This window comes from Maylandia zebra, linkage group LG2 (assembly GCF_041146795.1).
Source record: "Maylandia zebra isolate NMK-2024a linkage group LG2, Mzebra_GT3a, whole genome shotgun sequence".
NCBI lineage: Eukaryota > Metazoa > Chordata > Actinopteri > Cichliformes > Cichlidae > Maylandia > Maylandia zebra.
The window spans coordinates 7,102,689-7,120,657 of NC_135168.1; the positions used below are offsets into that span (position 1 = coordinate 7,102,689).

At 41.7% G+C, this 17,969-nt stretch overlaps 1 protein-coding gene and 2 long non-coding RNA genes across 3 annotated transcripts in view; 2 read left to right on the top strand and 1 right to left on the bottom strand.

Annotated features, from left to right (window-relative positions):
* LOC112432149 (uncharacterized) overlaps positions 1–17,969 on the bottom strand; it is a 499,305-nt gene that overhangs the window by 374,599 nt on the left and 106,737 nt on the right. The gene's annotated exons all lie outside the window — the stretch shown is intronic.
* Positions 7,115–10,679, top strand: LOC112434173 (uncharacterized). The gene is made up of 3 exons (XR_013094099.1): positions 7,115–7,296; positions 10,381–10,501; positions 10,586–10,679. It is a non-coding gene; the product is annotated as an uncharacterized LOC112434173 (long non-coding RNA).
* Positions 15,069–17,969, top strand: part of LOC143413228 (NLR family CARD domain-containing protein 3-like) — a 31,322-nt gene continuing 28,421 nt past the window's right edge. The window contains exons 1-3 of the mRNA XM_076875992.1: positions 15,069–15,086; positions 15,156–15,360; positions 15,512–17,309. Coding sequence (XP_076732107.1) covers positions 15,069–15,086; positions 15,156–15,360; positions 15,512–17,309 — 2,021 coding nt within the window. The remainder of the gene's footprint in view (positions 15,087–15,155; positions 15,361–15,511; positions 17,310–17,969) is intronic.

Below are 17,969 nucleotides of genomic sequence, written 5' to 3' on the forward strand. Positions count from 1 at the left end.
CATGAACCATTAGATGTTATTGGAATGATTGTCAGCTCTGATAGTTTCATGTGTGTTTAGCTGGACGCTGTTTGATCCTCGACATGTTTAAAGGTGTCCAGTCCTGAGACACTGGGGCTGGAAACAGCTGTGATGTCATTGGACTGTCACACAGACAGAAGTGCATGAAGTGAGCAGCCGAGGAGCCGCTGATGTTTTGGATTCAACAGCATTTGAAAGGTCGACACAGACACGTTTGCACACAGAAAGCTGAATCTGTCATATGCCACAGTGAACTCACTGTTCAGTGTTTTTCAGGAAGCTTCTTAACTGCCTCTGCTGCCAAACAAGCAGCTGATGTCCTTGAGAAGAAGCTGAAGAAGTCTTCAACAACAAATACAGGAAGTGGACTTTCAAATACTAGATTCACTTTAGACTCACAGAGAAATGACTCAACCAGCTGTGTTTGACTATATGAAAGGTCAGTGTGTGTCTGCACACAGACTGTTGTGTTGGACTGTTATTCAGTTGTCTGCTGAATGTTTTCAAATGTCTGCATCTCAGCTGTGATGAGGCTGGGGGTCATGGGAGGCCACCGTAGCAGCCTCTTCAACATCATGACATCATCATAAATGCTGCTGGACTGTCTGATGGGCTGACGGTGAAAAAGCCGTCGGGAAGGAAACAGAAGACATTTCAGAGGCTGCAGCAGATTTCTTTGATTCGGGGCCTTTTTCAGCTTTATTGGACAGAGCAGTGAAGATAAGTGACAGCAAAGCAGAGAGAAAGGGGGCGTGGCCCGGGTCAAAGCCAGGCCAGCTGCTCTCCACCTCGTGGTCACCTGCTCATCCTAGTGAGCTCCACCAGCAGCCCTTTCACACACTTTACACTGTCAAACACTGTGTGTGGACCTCAGCTAACAACAGGCTACATTTAAGTCTGGACTACATGCTTTTATATTGTTTTTATTCCATCAGCAGCTCAACATCATGAGCAGCTTTGACATAAAGACATCAAACTCAAGCTGACTTTAAACTACTTTTAATACAGGGGCTCAAAAACAACAACATCTTTATTATATATCAGGACACAAAGTCATTTCATCTCAAAGGGAAACAGCTTTATTTGGAATAACCAGCACTATCAACTGGTTTGGGATCTCCACCAGTTTCATGTCTTTGCAGCTTCTCCAACAAAGTTCCTGTAAAATCAGCATGTTTGTCTTTATTGGTTTGATAGTGATTGATTATTCAGTCCCAATCTGCTGTCATCTAAAGAACAAAATGATGTTTCTATGAGTCACAAAGCTCCAGATGTTGTCGGCTTCACAAAGAAAACAAAGAACTTAAACACAAAGTGTTTGGAGCCAAAATGTTCCCAAGCTGCTCTTTTTGAAATGGCAGAGGTACAGTGGTGTCTAACAGCACACTGTGGAAGGCAAACATGTTATTGTTGGATGAAACTTCATGAATCCTTTGTAGATTTGAGCTGTTGGAGCCTTTCTTTTCTCTTCAGGTGTACAGATGCTGAGGAGGCAGGTGAAGCAGGTGGAGCTGTTGTGATGCTGCAGAGGGTGTGTCTTAGTAACTCTGTGAGGCAGAACTGGATCCAACATTGTGGATGTGTTGATGTTGGAGCCATTAAGAGTCTCTGGCCACACTGTAGGATTTCCCTTTGATCCACTGTGGGGGCATTTTGGAGTCTGTCAGTGAAACTCTTCATGTTTGTGTTTGACTCCAGTTTATAGAAACAGAGAAATGTGTCATGCTTTTGTTCGGCCTCCACAAATACACACATTTGTTCATTGGTTGGACTTTTTGGAAGGAGACACATTGAAAACCATGTTAATAAGATCTTGTTGTTTCCTGTGGATCCGACACAGAGAGTGGACTTCAGACAGAAAGCGTGGAAGAGATTTTAGAGGCCGTGTGTGGCAACAGGAAGTTTCTGTGTGTTTGCTGATCTTACATGTGGAAAACAACACGTGATGTTTGTGAAGTCCTACAATGATCATTGTTCTCATAGCATTTTGAGTGGGAACAGTTCAAACTGGGAGTAGTGGGAGTTATTTACTGATTGAAACAAGCTGAATGTTTCTGTGACGATGAAGATCAGCAGCTCAGCTGATCAATGAACTGACATCTATCAGTCGTTTCATGAGATGAAGTCATCAGCAGACATTTGTTCTGACTGTGTGATGAATGTCAGAAGGTCAGGGCTCTGCTTTAGTCACTGCTTGATGATCATTGGCTCATTGTTGAATCCAGGGCCCAGTCTGACCTCTGACCTTTGCTGCAGGTCTTCTGTGTTATCTCCACTTTCATGTCTGATCTTCTGCTGTATCGTCCAAAATAAACATCTGGATCATTTCCAACACTTCAGCAGATCTTTAGTTTGGGCAGTGCAGCACAGAATAACACATATTGTACTATACTGCCCACTTCCTGATCTTATTGGATCTGTGTGTGAGGTTGGTGAAGGAAACACATGTTTACTGAGTGAGTCGCTGCCATTAGGAACTAGTTTTTATATCACAGCCTGGAAATCACACAGGACCATTTCTGCAAGTGAAAAGTCGTCATTGGAGGAAAATCATTGTGTAGTTTGTGCGACTGAAGAATTGTCCCAACTACATGTGCTGCTGACCCTTGACCTTTCCTTTAGGTGCACAGAGGAGTCTGTGGGAACATCCAGAACTGAGGCATCTTGTGTACAAACGAGTTCAGACCAGATGTCAAATGATGTCAGATGTCATCCGTGAATGGATGCAACTGTGGATCGTTCCAATAAAATGAGGCAGTTTTGTAAGTACAAGCCCACTACAACCCATCATCAACATTTTAAATTACATTATACATCTTCACTGATATAAAGCACCACTATTTTAACCTGATTCACTTTTTCCACCCTAACAGTTCATTCCTCAAATCAAACAAGATATTTGACCCTAAAAAAATGCATCAACAAATAATTTTGTAATAAAATATTTATTCTTCAACTTTTACAAGTGAAATCAAACAAGTGTGTTTAAGAGTGAAACCAGAGTGGAAGCTGCTCATATAGAGTCCAACCCAGGCTAAAGTAAGCTGAGTAGAGCAGCACCATCAAAGTGTCGGCTCTCTGGACACGGTGCAAGATCGCCATCTGCAGGACAAAACTAGTTTTTCTCGCCCTCCTCGTCAACATCAAGATGATGTCATCGTACAGCAACTGATTCCCTGTCCGTCTGGAACAAAGCATTTACATTAAAAAAGACATTTACAGAAAATACAAACACCAACAACACATCTCATCATCACATGATATTTTATTATTTATTATATTATATATTTTTATTGTACCATCAACATCAACTAATACCAGCATATTTTCTTTGAGATTGAGTAGAGTGGACCTTTCCCTTGGTTCACTTCCTGCTCGCAGCATCAGCTGACCTCTGACTTCCTGGTTAAGGTCTCTCAGCGTTGACTGGAATATCAAATCGGACTCGCACCATGTTCTTGTAATGTGGTCATGTCTGTCAGCTGTTTGAAGAGCATCTCTGGCCTAAACACAATAGGAAGAACAACAACACGGCTAAAACAACAACACATTTCCATATTAGATGAAGGGCACCGTAACTGGAAATGGTAACATTCATCTGATGCTGCTTTGGATTTATCTTCTGTTTTAGATCAACTTTGATCACTTCAAGCCATCTTAAGTCCGTTTGTTCTTCTCACTAACGTCTCGTATGATTTCAGATCCCTGCTGTTCCCCAGCTGCCCTGTAGGTGGCCTCAGTGTGTCTCACACCATTTACAGATGATTACAGGTCGTTTACAGTTCAAACAGGTCCAACATAAGAAATATGCAGAAAATATCCTGCTATAACAGTTTGGGTCAAAGTGCAGATGTTCCAGATGTTCTGAGTCTGTCTGTGTTTCATGTTAACATGTAGATGTTGGACCAAAGTGAAGCTTTTTGATGTGACAGCAGGAATGTGAAGTGTAACTCTGAGCTGTAGGAAATGAAACTAAACGGACTTTTTCTCCTTTATTTATAGGAAAGTGTAGGAGAGCAACAGATGAACAAGCGTTACTGTAACAGGAAACATCAGAGGACCTTTATGTTCATCATCATCACTGTTTCCTTGTTCTGTCACAAACACACAACACTTCCTGCTCTCTCTCTGATGGATCTGATTGGCTGTTTCATTCCCAGGAGGTCAGGGCGTCACACAAACAGCTTTAACTGCACAACGACACACTTTAAATCATCTGCAGACAAACCTGTGTGTTTGATTTATGAAGAAATAATAAAGACGTGTGTACAGCTGTCCATGAAGCAGCTTCTCACACAAACTCTGACACTTCAGCCACTTTAATTCCTGCAAAGCTGCGTAATAAAGAGCTGTGACTGCTATGAGCTGCTGATGATGACTGCATGAAGCTCTCAGCTGAAGCTTCTTTCATTTATTTTAATGTTAATGTCGCCTTTTTAAGTCTGTGTGAGGATTTTAATGACACACATTAAAGGAGCTTCTTTGATTAGAACCAAATTCATGTTGATTTTCAGCCTGAAATGATAAAAACTTTAATAATTCTGTTTATAATCATCAACCTGGAGACTAATGAAAAGTATAATAGTGAAAGAAAGCCTTTATTATTTGAGTAATGCCTGAATCTGCTCAGAGACGGAGACAACACAGAGGTGTTGATGACAGTTTGACATTAACTGAATTAAAAACAAAGTGCTCTTATTGTGAAAATCTGCCTCCTACTTCTTTAAATCATTTTTATGTATTTTTTAACCTCACAGTGAAACATTGAGGCATTAATCTGACACAGTTTGATCAGCAGCTGTGTTTTCACTGACGTTTCACTTTGATTTGTTCAGACTGAGCAGAGAGGATCGGTTCTCTGTGTGCGCACTGCTGAGAAACACAAGCTCATTTCTGCTGTTTCATGAAAAGTGTTATGGAGGAACAAGAAGTTCAGCCTCTAAACTCTCAGCGTGAGGACTGAGTGAAGAGTTTCAGAGCAGAGAGTTTTGGCTCACAGCTTTTAGCGTCTACACAAAGAGACGATTACGCACTTGATCTGAGAACATCTCCACCTCCTACAAACAAACTCTCCTACGAGCAGCTGTCACAACCACAACAGGCAGAAGACTGGATCCTACTGCAGGTTAATGATTGATCTAAAGGCAGCTGACCTTTGAGCAGGAACTTGTGAGTCTTTTATTGTGTTTAATGCTCACAGTGCTGAAGCCTGCAGACACACCCACATCATATTATTTGTTCTCAGGGTTGTTCGGCGTGGTGGAGTGGGAACAGAAACTTTCTGCAGGTTAATTATTGATCAAACTAAAGTCATATTAAGGAGCTACTGGCACGGAGTCAGAGCAGAGCTCAGAAATCTGAAATATATCAAAGTATATTAAAGTTAGAGTTTAGAGAACACTGTTTGGTTAGCTGCCTCAAAGGCAGATGACTCTCAATATCACAAGATCAGGTGAAATTTCAGACCAAGGGAAAATCACTGGGATTATCTGTGAAGAGGCAGAAAAGCATAGACCTCGTCTACCTTATAGACATTTTGAAAAGGTAAGAGTGAATCTGTCTTCATTCATCTACATGGAAACATAAAACCAAAAAACAAACCAATACAACAAAATCACACCCAGTAGGGCTGGGCGATATAAACAATAAACGACAGAATCGATTAAATTTGGTCAACGATAGAGATTTTGACTTTACCGCTCTATCGCGACAGCGCATGTGATGATGTCATCAAACTGCACCTGTTTTGGTCGAAAGCATCGCAGCGGTTAAAACCATTATCCTCTGCAATTATGCTGGGTGACAGTCACAGCAAAGAGATGAAGCACTTTTGAAACGCGGGGAAAGCCAAAAACTGTGCTTCCTCCACTTCCGTAACATTGATTCATTAATGTTGAATTCTCTGCAGCTGCTCTATTCCCATGTTGTGGCAGTATATTAATAACTAGCCTCGTGTTGTGGATGAATGATCTCAGTTGTTCTCGTGACTGAAGTTTGGCCCGTGTACAGCATCCTGCTATGCGACTGCATTTGTCCCTGACCACCAGAATCACTCACGTTAACTTTTATCGAGTGGAAAAAGAGTTGGGGTTCATCCTCCAGCTTCACTGTGCTAATGTTATGCTAACATAGCTGTGTCGCTAGCAATCACGTAGCACAACATTATATACCAGGTAGTCCAACTTTAGTAACCCTGCAAACGCCACTGCTGTTTAGTTTTCTGTCTTCATTTATGTTGGAAGTGGTAGCAGAGCTGTTTGAATTAGTTTCAAAAATCTCAGTCAGAACATGGTATGAAATGTTTAGGTGTAAACTAGCGCGCTAACTTCCTGTTAACTTCTAACTCCGTTAAATTTAATAAATTCTGTTTTCATGGATATTAAACTTAATTGTTACATCTGCTAAAGCAGCAACGCTGATGATTTTATTAAAGATGAAAGAATTTAGACCGTTTTTAACTCTCAGTGTTCGTTTGACTTTGGGACCTGAAGCGGACGGAGTTTTGGACCCAGATTACTCCGTGAAGCTCCTCACTACGGCAGCCGTAATGCTCTGACGATCCATCAAGCAGTGCGGCTTACCAAAGTTGTGCTAAAACATTTTTAACAGATTTCTGCAGCCAAAATCGGTTCGAGGTCACGAAGCACAACCAGAATTCATACATAAGGCACACTCTTGATTTTTGAGAAAATTAAAGGATTGTAAGTCTGCCTTATAGTGTGGAAAATACGTTATACAGAAGAAAAGAATATATCGCGATATATATCGTTACCGCACATGCTTCAAATTATACCGCGATATGGATTTTAGGCCATATTGCCCAGCCCTAACTCCCAATTTATTTACAACATTTGAAACATACAGTGTAGCTCCGTCAAAACACTCCAAGGCCAAGTGAAAGTGCTGAGAGGGAAAAGATCATGATTAATGATTTATTTAAACTCATAACTGGCTGCAGCAGCTGAACTTTGACCTGTGAGCTGCAGCTTAAGCTTCTTTTATGGTTCAGTGTTTAATGTGTAAACTGTTTATCACTGCAGAGACGCCTACAGGCTATCTACTGTTCAAAAGTGAATTGTTATACACAGTGCAGCAGCTGACCTTTGACCTGTGAGCTTCAGCCTCTTTGCTGGTGTGAAGTGTTTAATGTGACGCAGCCTGCAGACACAGAGGACTGCTGACGGAGAAGAAGCAGAGGATTTTCTCTGTTTCTACACAGACCTGGTCCAGACAGCAGAGAGCTGCAGAGTGAAGACGTTCATTGGAAGAAGCTGAGTAAGTTCAACGTCCTCTTTGAATCCTGGATCAGGAAGTGAATATTTGGTGTTTAAATAAGGTTTCTGTCTTTGACTCAGTCTGCTGTCACTTTTTAGAGAGAAAAGGAGATTTTAGATTAACTGGTGTTCCTGCTGCTCCAGCATTAAAGCACAGTATAGGTGACTGCGCTGATGCCTGTTTATAATTTCACCAAAGCTAATAAACTGTTGGCTAAATTTTCTTGTTTTCAGATGTAAACAGAGGTGAGAGGAGCAGATAATAAGGATTAAATATTATGCTGAATAACTAAATTCTGCTAGTCTGTGACGTAACTCCCAGCAGCATCGCCTCATTTCTTTGACCTTGACCTAGCTAAGCTAACATGAGTTAGCTTAGCTAGCAGAGCAGCTATCTCTGCTGTCTGTCATGTGACCGAGTCAAGTGTGTGTAGTAGACTTGTTAGCATAGCTAGCAGGCTGAAAGAAGCTAGCAAACTGTGTGAACACTTTGTAAGAGGTGAGCAGTGAAGGATAAGGAGCTCCTCCAAATGCTGATAATGCACTTAACCTGAATTTACTGCTTGTTACATTATATGTGATGTTCAGTCAAAAACAATTACTTAAATTAACATTATTATTAGTAGTAGTATTAGTAGTAGTATTTGTTTATTATTCATAACATGGCTCCCTACTGTAGTGGTTTGAACAACTGATCTGTGGTTATTGTGTCCCTGCAAATTCAACAATGCGCCTCAATGCAAAGCATCAAACAAATATTTTTATTATCAAGTCCTACTGGATGAATCACCGTAGCTCTGACAGTGAAGCACACTCATTTTTATTGGTAGTCACCTTGTAAGCAATGTTCCCTCTAAGCTGCGCACTGTTGGCACGGTCTCTGCGCAGAGAAAATCTGTATTGAGCACACAAAAAGAATTCTAACCTGAATTGAAATTAAAGTAAATATGTGCCGGTGTTTTAGCAAAGCGGCTGATGTGGAGTGAAGCCACGTTAATGACAACGTGTACAACCATTGGAGATGTGAGCAGGACAGACGGAACAACTGACAGGAAAAGTGTGGACTTTATACCAGTTTTTAAATTGTGTTGATCGACCACGTAAAACCAGAGTTATGATAAAATATCTGCAATGTTTGGTTTTCTTCCTGAATACTGTCGTTGTTTATATTTACTGCAGGAAGAAACGGTAAAAACTGCGTTTTATAAGGAAAACGCTCGAAAGCCTGTGAGCAAAAACAATACCAACCCCCAGCCTTTCCTATTGGTCGAAAAATGTACCATGTCGACCAATCAAAACATGGCATTTAGTTGTTAAGAAACGGAGTGACGGCGGTGTTTTGAGATGTGAGAGATTTGAGACGTTTAGAGCAAATCTTGTGTAGTTAGTGTGTAGTTAGTGTGTAGTGTAGTCAATAGTGTTGTTGTGTGTGTCAGAACAATGAGGCGACTGCTGAGTGTTACAGGTGTTACAGCAGTGACACATCTGCTGTTGTCAGGCCTGCAGGTATCAGGCTGTTGTTCTCCTTCATCTCATAGTGGACAGAAATTATTTTTTGGAGCGGCACAAATAATTTGTGTGGCATCAGATTTGATGCAGAACAGCTGATTGTTCTGTAAATAGTTTGAAATGTTTATTTAAAAAAAAACACCTTGGCTGTAGTTTTTTGCAGTAAACAGCTGCAAAAAACTCTGTTTGCAAAACTCAGTTACTTTTTTGAAGAAGTAACTATATAATTAACTGCCCAACATTGGTCATTATTTACTGTATGTTGCAGACAGAGTTACAGACTCTCTCCCAGACCACAGACTCATAATACAAGTCAGAGCTTTATTTAAAGAAAGTTGTGTTTTCAAAATTGAAGTTCAAGTTATTTTTCCTTCCAATAGTGTTAACATGCTACAGGTCATGAACAAGATTTTCTTTTTTAACTTTCATTGTAAGTGGGCTAAAGCAGTTAATTAAAAGTAGTTTAACAGAAATGTAAACGCTGTAAATTGATTATTTTAATAAACATGTAACTTGGATGGATTCGACGCTGGCGTGACCACAGTGCACACGTCTAATGTCGCTCACAGTGGATCGCTCAGGGAGTTTGTGTGTTCAGACACGTGAAACATTAGAGGGAACATTGCTTGTAAGTGCAAGCTTTAAACTCTCATGGATGAGTAAAACTCATTAGAAACACTGGCGAGCAGTGAGTGAATAACAGGTCTGACAGCAGCAGCAGGGACGGTGCTGTCATAGTTTAATGTGGAGTCTGTTTGAACTCAAACACTGAAGAGCAAAGAAAAGAACTTTAATGGTTCTGGGTCCCTTTGACCAAGCACTTTGCATTTTTTGTATTATGGTTTATGGTTCTGGTTCATTTACAGTCTTATTTATGCTTCTTTGAGTTTCTTATACTTCCTGTTTAGTTCCTTGATCATTAGATTCCCTCTGTGTCTCTGTGTGCCTCTGTGTGTCTCTGTGTGTGTTTGTGTGTGTTTGTGTGTGTTTGTGTGAGGCCTGGTGCTCCTTTCTATATTTCCTCAGCCTGTCATGTCTCTCTTGTCTCCTCTTTCCCTCACTCACTCTCGTCTGCCTTTCCTCCACTCCTCTGTCAAGCTCACGTGTCAGTGTTGTGTTCCTTTGTTTGCTGTTTTATTGTGAAAGTCTTGCATTCTTTGTTCAGTGTGTTTCATTTTTCCTGTGAAGGTTCTCAGTCATCCAGGTCATCATAGTTTAAGGAGCTTGGAAAGAAAAGCATCTGGACTTCTGTAAGTTGCTTGAAGATGTTTCGCCGTTATATTTGGGTCCTACCCTGTCTGCATTATGCAGCTAGTTCAAGACCAACATTTTTCTAGTTTCCCAAACAGTGAATCAGTGTGTGTCAGTGAATGCATCGTGTGTGCTTCAGGCTCCATCTAGTGGACTGATAGCAGAGCAGCTGATGGCAGCTTCCTCTGCCTCACACTGCTGTCTGACTGCATCCAGCTGACACTGAGATGAAGCAGGAAAGAAGCAGCTGATATTTGGACAGCACACATGATGAAAGGAGGATTTCAGCTGATGTGCACATGAATGATTTGTGTTTCCTCTGCAGGTAGAAAGTGTGTGTGAGCTGAATTGAGCAGCATGGATCAGTGTGAGGACAGAGAGGAGGGAGTCCCTCCCTCTAAAAGCACTCTGTGTGGGGAACATGAGAGCCAGACCAAAGCTCAGAGGTGAGATGACCATCTCTAACTGTCCATGACTCTTCTCCATGTCACAGCTCAGCACTCACATCACTGCTGCATCATTATTCACAGGAACCAGCCTGGACCTCCACCCAGCTCTGTGTCTTATGAAAGTAACTCAGTCAAAGATGCCATTAAGATATTTGAGCAAAGACAGTCAGCTGAGAAAAGGTAAGCTAATACCAATAATATCAGCTGATATGTGATGAGAATTTTACTGAAGATTTATAACTTTTTCAGGATCCATCAGAGACGCAAACCTGGACCTCCACCCAGCTCTGTGTCCTTACAGAGTGACGGGTCTAAAGGTCTTCCCATTGAATTTAAAGCCCAGCCTGTGTCTGCTGCAGAGAGGTGAGCTGTTAGCAACATGAACTCTTTGATTAAACTGCTTGATGTTGTTGGATATAAACTACAAACACGTCGTTCCCTCAGTCCCATTTAAACTGTCTTTTAAAACAAGCCTTTGGTTTCTAAACAACTGAAAATCCACTTCAGCAAACAGGAAGTGATCAGAGCGTCCGTCCACTTCCTGTCAGGCCCTGCAAACATTTCATATTGAAGAAAAGTAGCTGACATCTCACATTTTTACTCCACCACATTCAACCATTTTGACATTTTACAGCATGAAACTCTTGTCACATGACTCCTGTTATGTTATAGAGTCATGTGACCACCAGGGAGGGATTTGTATGGATGAAACACATTCAAATCGATCTGATTCATCAATGGAAACATTTTTGGTGTAAATGCAGCAACACTGAAAACGCTGAAGATAAAAACACAACAGATGAAATATGAACAAATCGAGGCTTTGAATACACGTGTGTGTGTTTGAGACACAGAGATAAATGGATTGTGTGTCTGTCCTATTGCTGCACGAGGGTTTTATTGTAGATTTTGTGCGTGTACACTTTTGACCACGAAGGTGTTGAAAGGGCGTAAAACAGTTGGAGGCACAAGAGTGAACACTAGTGCTGTCAGTAGATTAAAACATGACTAATTAATGACACAATCTTCTGTCATTAATCCTGATTAATCACAATTACTTGATCAATAGCTGCAGTTACATTTTTCCAACTTTATATTTAAGCCTGTAACAGACGTTTACACCATATAATGAAGTCAATGCAGAATAAACACAAAGAATGTTAAACGCTTCAATTCAAAGAGACTTTGAATAGTTTTCAGTCTTTAACTCAGCTTCTCTGCTGTAAATACAACTTTGTAACAAACATATATACTAAAAGCTAAGTGTGCACTAATATATAATAATATATAATCTATATTACTGCTGTTAATGAAAATGTTTAATCAGACTCATCACAGGGTTACTGTGGATTCATTTGGATGAATCACCATTAAACATCATTTTTAATGTAAACGAATCAAATTTCATTTCATGAGCAAACAGACTCGAGAGAAAAGGGCAAATTTACACACTTAACATGTTTATTGAACATGTAAACATTGATAAACCTCCTGAATGAGCCGACCCCCCCAGGGACAGTCCTGCATGCTAATGATGGGCTCTGCTCTGTACCTGCAGGATTCTGTCAGCCACAAACTCCTCAGCTGATCCTGAATCTGAGCCCATCTGTCAAACAATCATTTTCTTCACAGGTCTGTGGAGGTGGCACTGATCCTGCAGCAGTCTAACACTCTCTGTCACTCTTCTTCAAGTCTTTGACACGAGGAACCAAAACTATGTTATTAACAACACTAACAGGTCTGCAGTTTGTCCACTTGGCAGTTGTGTCATCAGTGCTTTGCATTGTTGTGATATTTTAAGCTGGAAGTGCTTCGGTGAAAAGAAAATTCCTTCTGTCACGATGTACAGAATCCTTCATGTTGGTCGGCTGGTCCGTCTTGTTATTTTTTTAATACTCAAACTTTCCATCGGGAGGTCAGTGTGTGTTTGTCATCTTCCATATTGAGCTGATTGGTTCAGCTGCCGTCACTAACAGATGTGCTGCACATCTGCACGTGTGCAAAGGTAACTCTACTCGGACAAACTGCTCGAAGTGCGTTGATAGAAACATTTCAGGGATTTTGAGTCGTTCTGCTCTCCAGATGTGTCGTGTTAAAGGTTTTTATCATGTTAATCATGATAACAGATGAACCCCTAACCCTAACCCTACATGTTAATGTTGACAGCACTGCTAAATCCTTTTTAATGTTCTTCTGTCAGATCATTGATTAGACTCGACTCCAAATACGAGACTCAGAAAACTCAAATGAAAACTCAAATCAAAGCAATGAGAAAAGGACTTCTTGTGTTAGAATGAAAACATATGGAAGTGGTCAGGTTTCAAACACTCGATGAATCTACAGCACAGTTACATTCAGGGACCTGTGGCCTCCTGAGAGCATTAGTTGATGGTTCATCACAGTTTTCTCAAAGTTTCCTCTGAGCTTCTGCAGCATCATCACTTCCATCACTGATGCAAGAAAGTTCATAGAAAACAGAAAATATATCTTCAGAATCTGAGAGTCTAAAACTTGACAGACTTGATTCAGATGAAGTTATTTGAGCAGAAACTCCTGGATCTTTATCCTGTGTTGATCTAATCCTTCATGGTTCTTCCACAGAGTGGAGCAGCAGAGCTCAGAGGTTCCCAGTGGTCAGTCTGCCCAGCAGCATCAAACACAGCTGGACTCCATATTTATGGTCTGTACATGTACAACAACTACTTTATTATTAATAATAATGCATTTATTTATAGGTCCCTTTCAGAACACCAAGGACTCTGTGGACTAAACGACCAAAAGAAAACAAACTTTGAAATCAGACGGTGCAAATGTGATCACAGGGAAACGTTTTAAACATCGAGGCTTTAAACAGAAACCAAAGTGAAACAGTTTGTAGTCGAGATCAGTGGGAATGAAGCTGAATAACTGTTTCTTCAATATCTTTGAGCTCTTAAAAAACAAAAACTAGCTGAAAGTCTGGCTGCTCTTATGAAAAGTACAGAGAAATTATGGGTCGCTCAACACTTGTGCACAATATAAGAGTTTAAATAAATCTAAAGAATAACTCAAAATCCTACAATCATACTGAGAAAATCATCTACAGCTAACTATCCAAGTGGATTTGTTTAAGACAGCTCCATCTGCTGGTGGCCCTCTGCAGGTGCATGAAAGGGGCGTGTTTATATTGAAAGTAGTAGAGAAAGTAAACCCCACGGGAAGGAGGAGGACTCTCAGCGGCTTCCAGCTCATATTCAGACATTTGACTTCTCACTGAAAGCAGCAAGTTTGAGTGTCTGTACCTTAGTTAGAAGAGATAACATGGTCATAGTAATTAGAGTTGATTGAGCAATGCTGTCCTTATAATGTAGTTTATGATTTTTATGGACAAGTCCAGTTTTTCTGTAGAGCCTCTCAACTTGGTGACAGCAGCAGTGGAAGTTCACGTGTAAACCAGAGCAGCAAATCAGGTCCAAATGTGTTGTTCACAGTGAGTGGGATCATCAGTGTGCTGCTATGTTAACCTCCTGCAGCAGGATGTCTTTGGTCAGAGAATGGATAGATCACGAAGTCATTGTTGAGTTTAGGGAGACAGTAGACAGTTGGAGGAGGTTCAGCCAGTTGACACACAGTAGATAAAATAACTGAAGGCAGGAGCAGACACCTGTATGACTTTCCACCTCTCACATAGATTATTGTCCCTGGGCAGCGCCACAGGGCTGGTAGATGTAAACAAAGCTGGAGGAGAGGATTGATTCATCTGAGAAAAGTCACAGAGTTGTGTCTTGATGCTCAATCATCCAGGTACGTAAATCCCAAAAAGCTTGATTCTGTTCATCTGGATGTTTTCAGTGGGAGAAACGTTTCATCATCATCAGGTGACTTCTTCAGTCTCAGCTGACTGCAGGTTTCAATCTCATAAACAGGACATTTGAAACAGGACTGAAACCAGCCCACTGAAGGAACAATGGGCTGGGAGGTCAGTTCATTGATCATTGGTACGCATATTGTCAGGACCATTGATCAATGTTCATGAGTCCAGTTCACAGAGAGCTGGGGAATGGCTGCAATCACAGCATGCAAGATGGTGACAGTTGTACCCTTAGGCCCCTCCTCCATTCAGAGATGGTCTTTCCTTTTCACATAAATGGCCTCCTTGACTCCGCCCTCAAACCAGCGTTCACATTTACTCAGGACCTTCTTGATGTGAAGTTCTTCTGCTTCGCTGGCTGCTGTGTCTGTGGGGATGGTGTTTGTTCTGTGTTGTAGTGTCCTGATGACGCCCAGTTTGTGCCCCAGTGGATGATGAGAGTCAAACCTTAAATACTGATCTGTATGCGTAAACAGAGTGAACCTTTAAGACCAGTTGTCTGTACGATCAACTCAGTCACCTGAAACATCTCCAAGTTTCTGGCTTTGATCATCAACCTGTTGGTAGTTCAGCTCTGAACACCAGTGAAATGTTTCTCCCACTGAAATCGCTGCATTCATATGAACAGCATCAACGTTTTGGGATCATGGAGTTGTGGACAAAGTCTCAGTTAATCAGATAAAGCCAAACTTATAATTGGTAAAGAGTTCGTGGATGATATGCCCCTTGATGGTAAAGAAGTGGATGTTGTGTGGACTAAAGTTCAGAGTGGTGGGTCATTCATAAAGTATTCTGTTCCAGCTGCTGGAGGACAACATCATCACTTTTGTGAAGAACGAGCTGAAGAAGATCCAGAAGGCTCTGAATCCAAATAAGCCCCAGTGCTTGGAGTTTCAGAGGGAGGATGATGAGCAGAGGAGAAACAGCAGAGAGGCATTTGTGAAGATCACAGTGGACTTCCTGAGGAGAATGAAGCAGGAGGAGCTGGCTGACCGTCTGCAGAGACGTAAGAGGATTTATCTAAAGATTTAAGCTGCTGGATAAATGAGACACTTGTGACACCAGTGTGTTCAGTCATTTCTCAGTGGGTCAGAAATTGTCATCAGCATTTTGTAAAATATGATTGTTAAAGTTGTATTTTTATTATTATTATTCAGAACTTCCAGCTGCTGTTTGTCATCGTAACCTTAAATCCACCCTGAAGAAGAAGTTCCAGTGTGTGTTTGAGGGCATTGCTAAAGCAGGAAACCCAACCCTCCTGAATCAGATCTACACAGAGCTCTACATCACAGAGGGAGGGACTGCAGAGGTCAATGATGAACATGAGGTCAGACAGATTGAAACAGCATCCAGGAAACCAGACAGACCAGAAACAACCATCAGACAAGAAGACATCTTTAAAGCCTCACCTGGAAGAGACGAACCAATCAGAACAGTGCTGACAAAGGGAGTGGCTGGCATTGGGAAAACAGTCTTAACACAGAAATACAGCCTGGACTGGGCTGAAGACAAAGCCAACCAGGACATCCAGTTCATATTTCCATTCACTTTCAGAGAGCTGAATGTGCTGAAAGAGGAAAAGTTCAGCTTGGTGGGACTTGTTCATCGCTTCTTTACTGAAACCAAAGAAGCAGGAATCTGCAGCTTTGAAGACTTCCAGGTTGTGTTCATCTTTGATGGTCTGGATGAGTGTCGAGGTCCTCTGGACTTCAACAACACTAAGAGTGTGACTGATATTACGATGCCCACCACAGTTGATGTACTTCTCACAAGCCTGATCAGGGGGACGCTTCTTCCCTATGCTCACGTCTGGATAACCACACGACCTGCAGCAGCAGACCAGATCCCCCCTGAGTATGTTCACAGGGTGACAGAGGTCAGAGGGTTCACTGACCCACAGAAGGAGGAGTACTTCAGGAACCGATTCAGAGATGAGGAGCAGGCCAGCAGGATCATCTCCCACATCAAGAAAGCTCGAAGCCTCCACATCATGTGCCACATCCCAGTCTTCTGCTGGATCACTGCTACAGTTCTGGAGGATGTGCTGGAAACCAGAGAGGGAGGACAGCTGCCCAACACCCTGACTGAGATGTACATCCACTTCCTGGTGGTTCAGGCCAAAGTGAAGAAGGTCAAGTATAATAGAGGACGTGCAACAGATCCACACTGGAGTTCAGAGAGCAGGAAGATGATGGAGTCTCTGGGAAAACTGGCTTTTGATCAGCTGCAGAAAGGAAACCTGATCTTCTATGAATCAGACCTGACAGAGTGTGGCATCGATATCAGAGCAGCCTCAGTGTACTCAGGAGTGTTCACACAGATCTTTAAAGAGGAGAGCGGACTGTACCAGGACAAGGTGTTCTGCTTCATCCATCTGAGTGTTCAGGAGTTTCTGGCTGCTCTTCATGTCCATCTGACCTTCAGCAACTCTGGACTCAATCTGCTGGAACAACAACAAACAACCTCCCAGAAGTCTGAAACAGGAGAATCTGCAGAGAAACACTTCTACCAGAGTGCTGTGAACAAGGCCTTAGAGAGTCCAAATGGACACCTGGACTTGTTCCTCCGCTTCCTCCTGGGTCTTTCACTGCAGACCAATCAGGCTCTCCTACGAGGTCTGCTGACACAGACAGGAAGTAACTCACAGACCAATAAGAAAACAGTCCAGTACATCAAGGAGAAGCTCAGTGAGGATCTGTCTGCAGAGAAAAGCATCAATCTGTTCCACTGTCTGAATGAACTGAATGATCATTCTCTAGTGGAGGAGATCCAACAGTCCCTGAGATCAGGACGTCTCTCCACAGATGAACTGTCTCCTGCTCAGTGGTCAGCTCTGGTCTTCATCTTACTGTCATCAGAAGAAGATCTGGATGTGTTTGACCTGAAGAAATACTCTGCTTCAGAGGAGGCTCTTCTGAGGCTGTTGCCAGTGGTCAAAGCCTCCAACAAAGCTCTGTAAGTAAACATGAACTCATCGCTTCATTCTTAAAATCATGGGAAATAAATCAGAGGTGCTCAGTTCAAAGAACACTACCACTTTAGAAAAATTAAAAAATAGTCACTAAAATAGTCATGATACTTTAAATATTTCTCTCCAGCAGGACATGTCAGCATTTCTGAAATATTTTTGTCTTCAACTCGAATCAAAGCACAATCCAGATCCAGCCTATAAGAACATGAGCTCTGATCCTTCAGCCCCTCTGACAGGTTTATTATCCTCAAGTTGTTCACTTGTCTCCAACAACCAGGAGTCTAGCTCTGTTTTTTAAAGCAAATACTTGAGCTACCAGACTGCACCTACATCGTTTTCAGATGTTCTTATTTTAAGGTCTGGTTTGTGTCTCATCTTTATTGCAATCCCCCATGTCTCTCTGTTTTTCAAATATAAATCTGTTACCTCGGTGTGGCCAGAACAACATGGTGAACCCAAAATACAGACAAAGGTGAAGGAACTGAATATTACTAGACGTGAAGGCTTTTTTTACACACAGGAACTTGACACTTGGAATTTTTTAACATGAACTGTGAACTATGGCGGAAGTCAAGCACTTGAAGCTGTGAGCATGAAGTGGGCTCTGTGGTAGGTTTCCGGAAATGGGTCTTGGTTGATGGTAA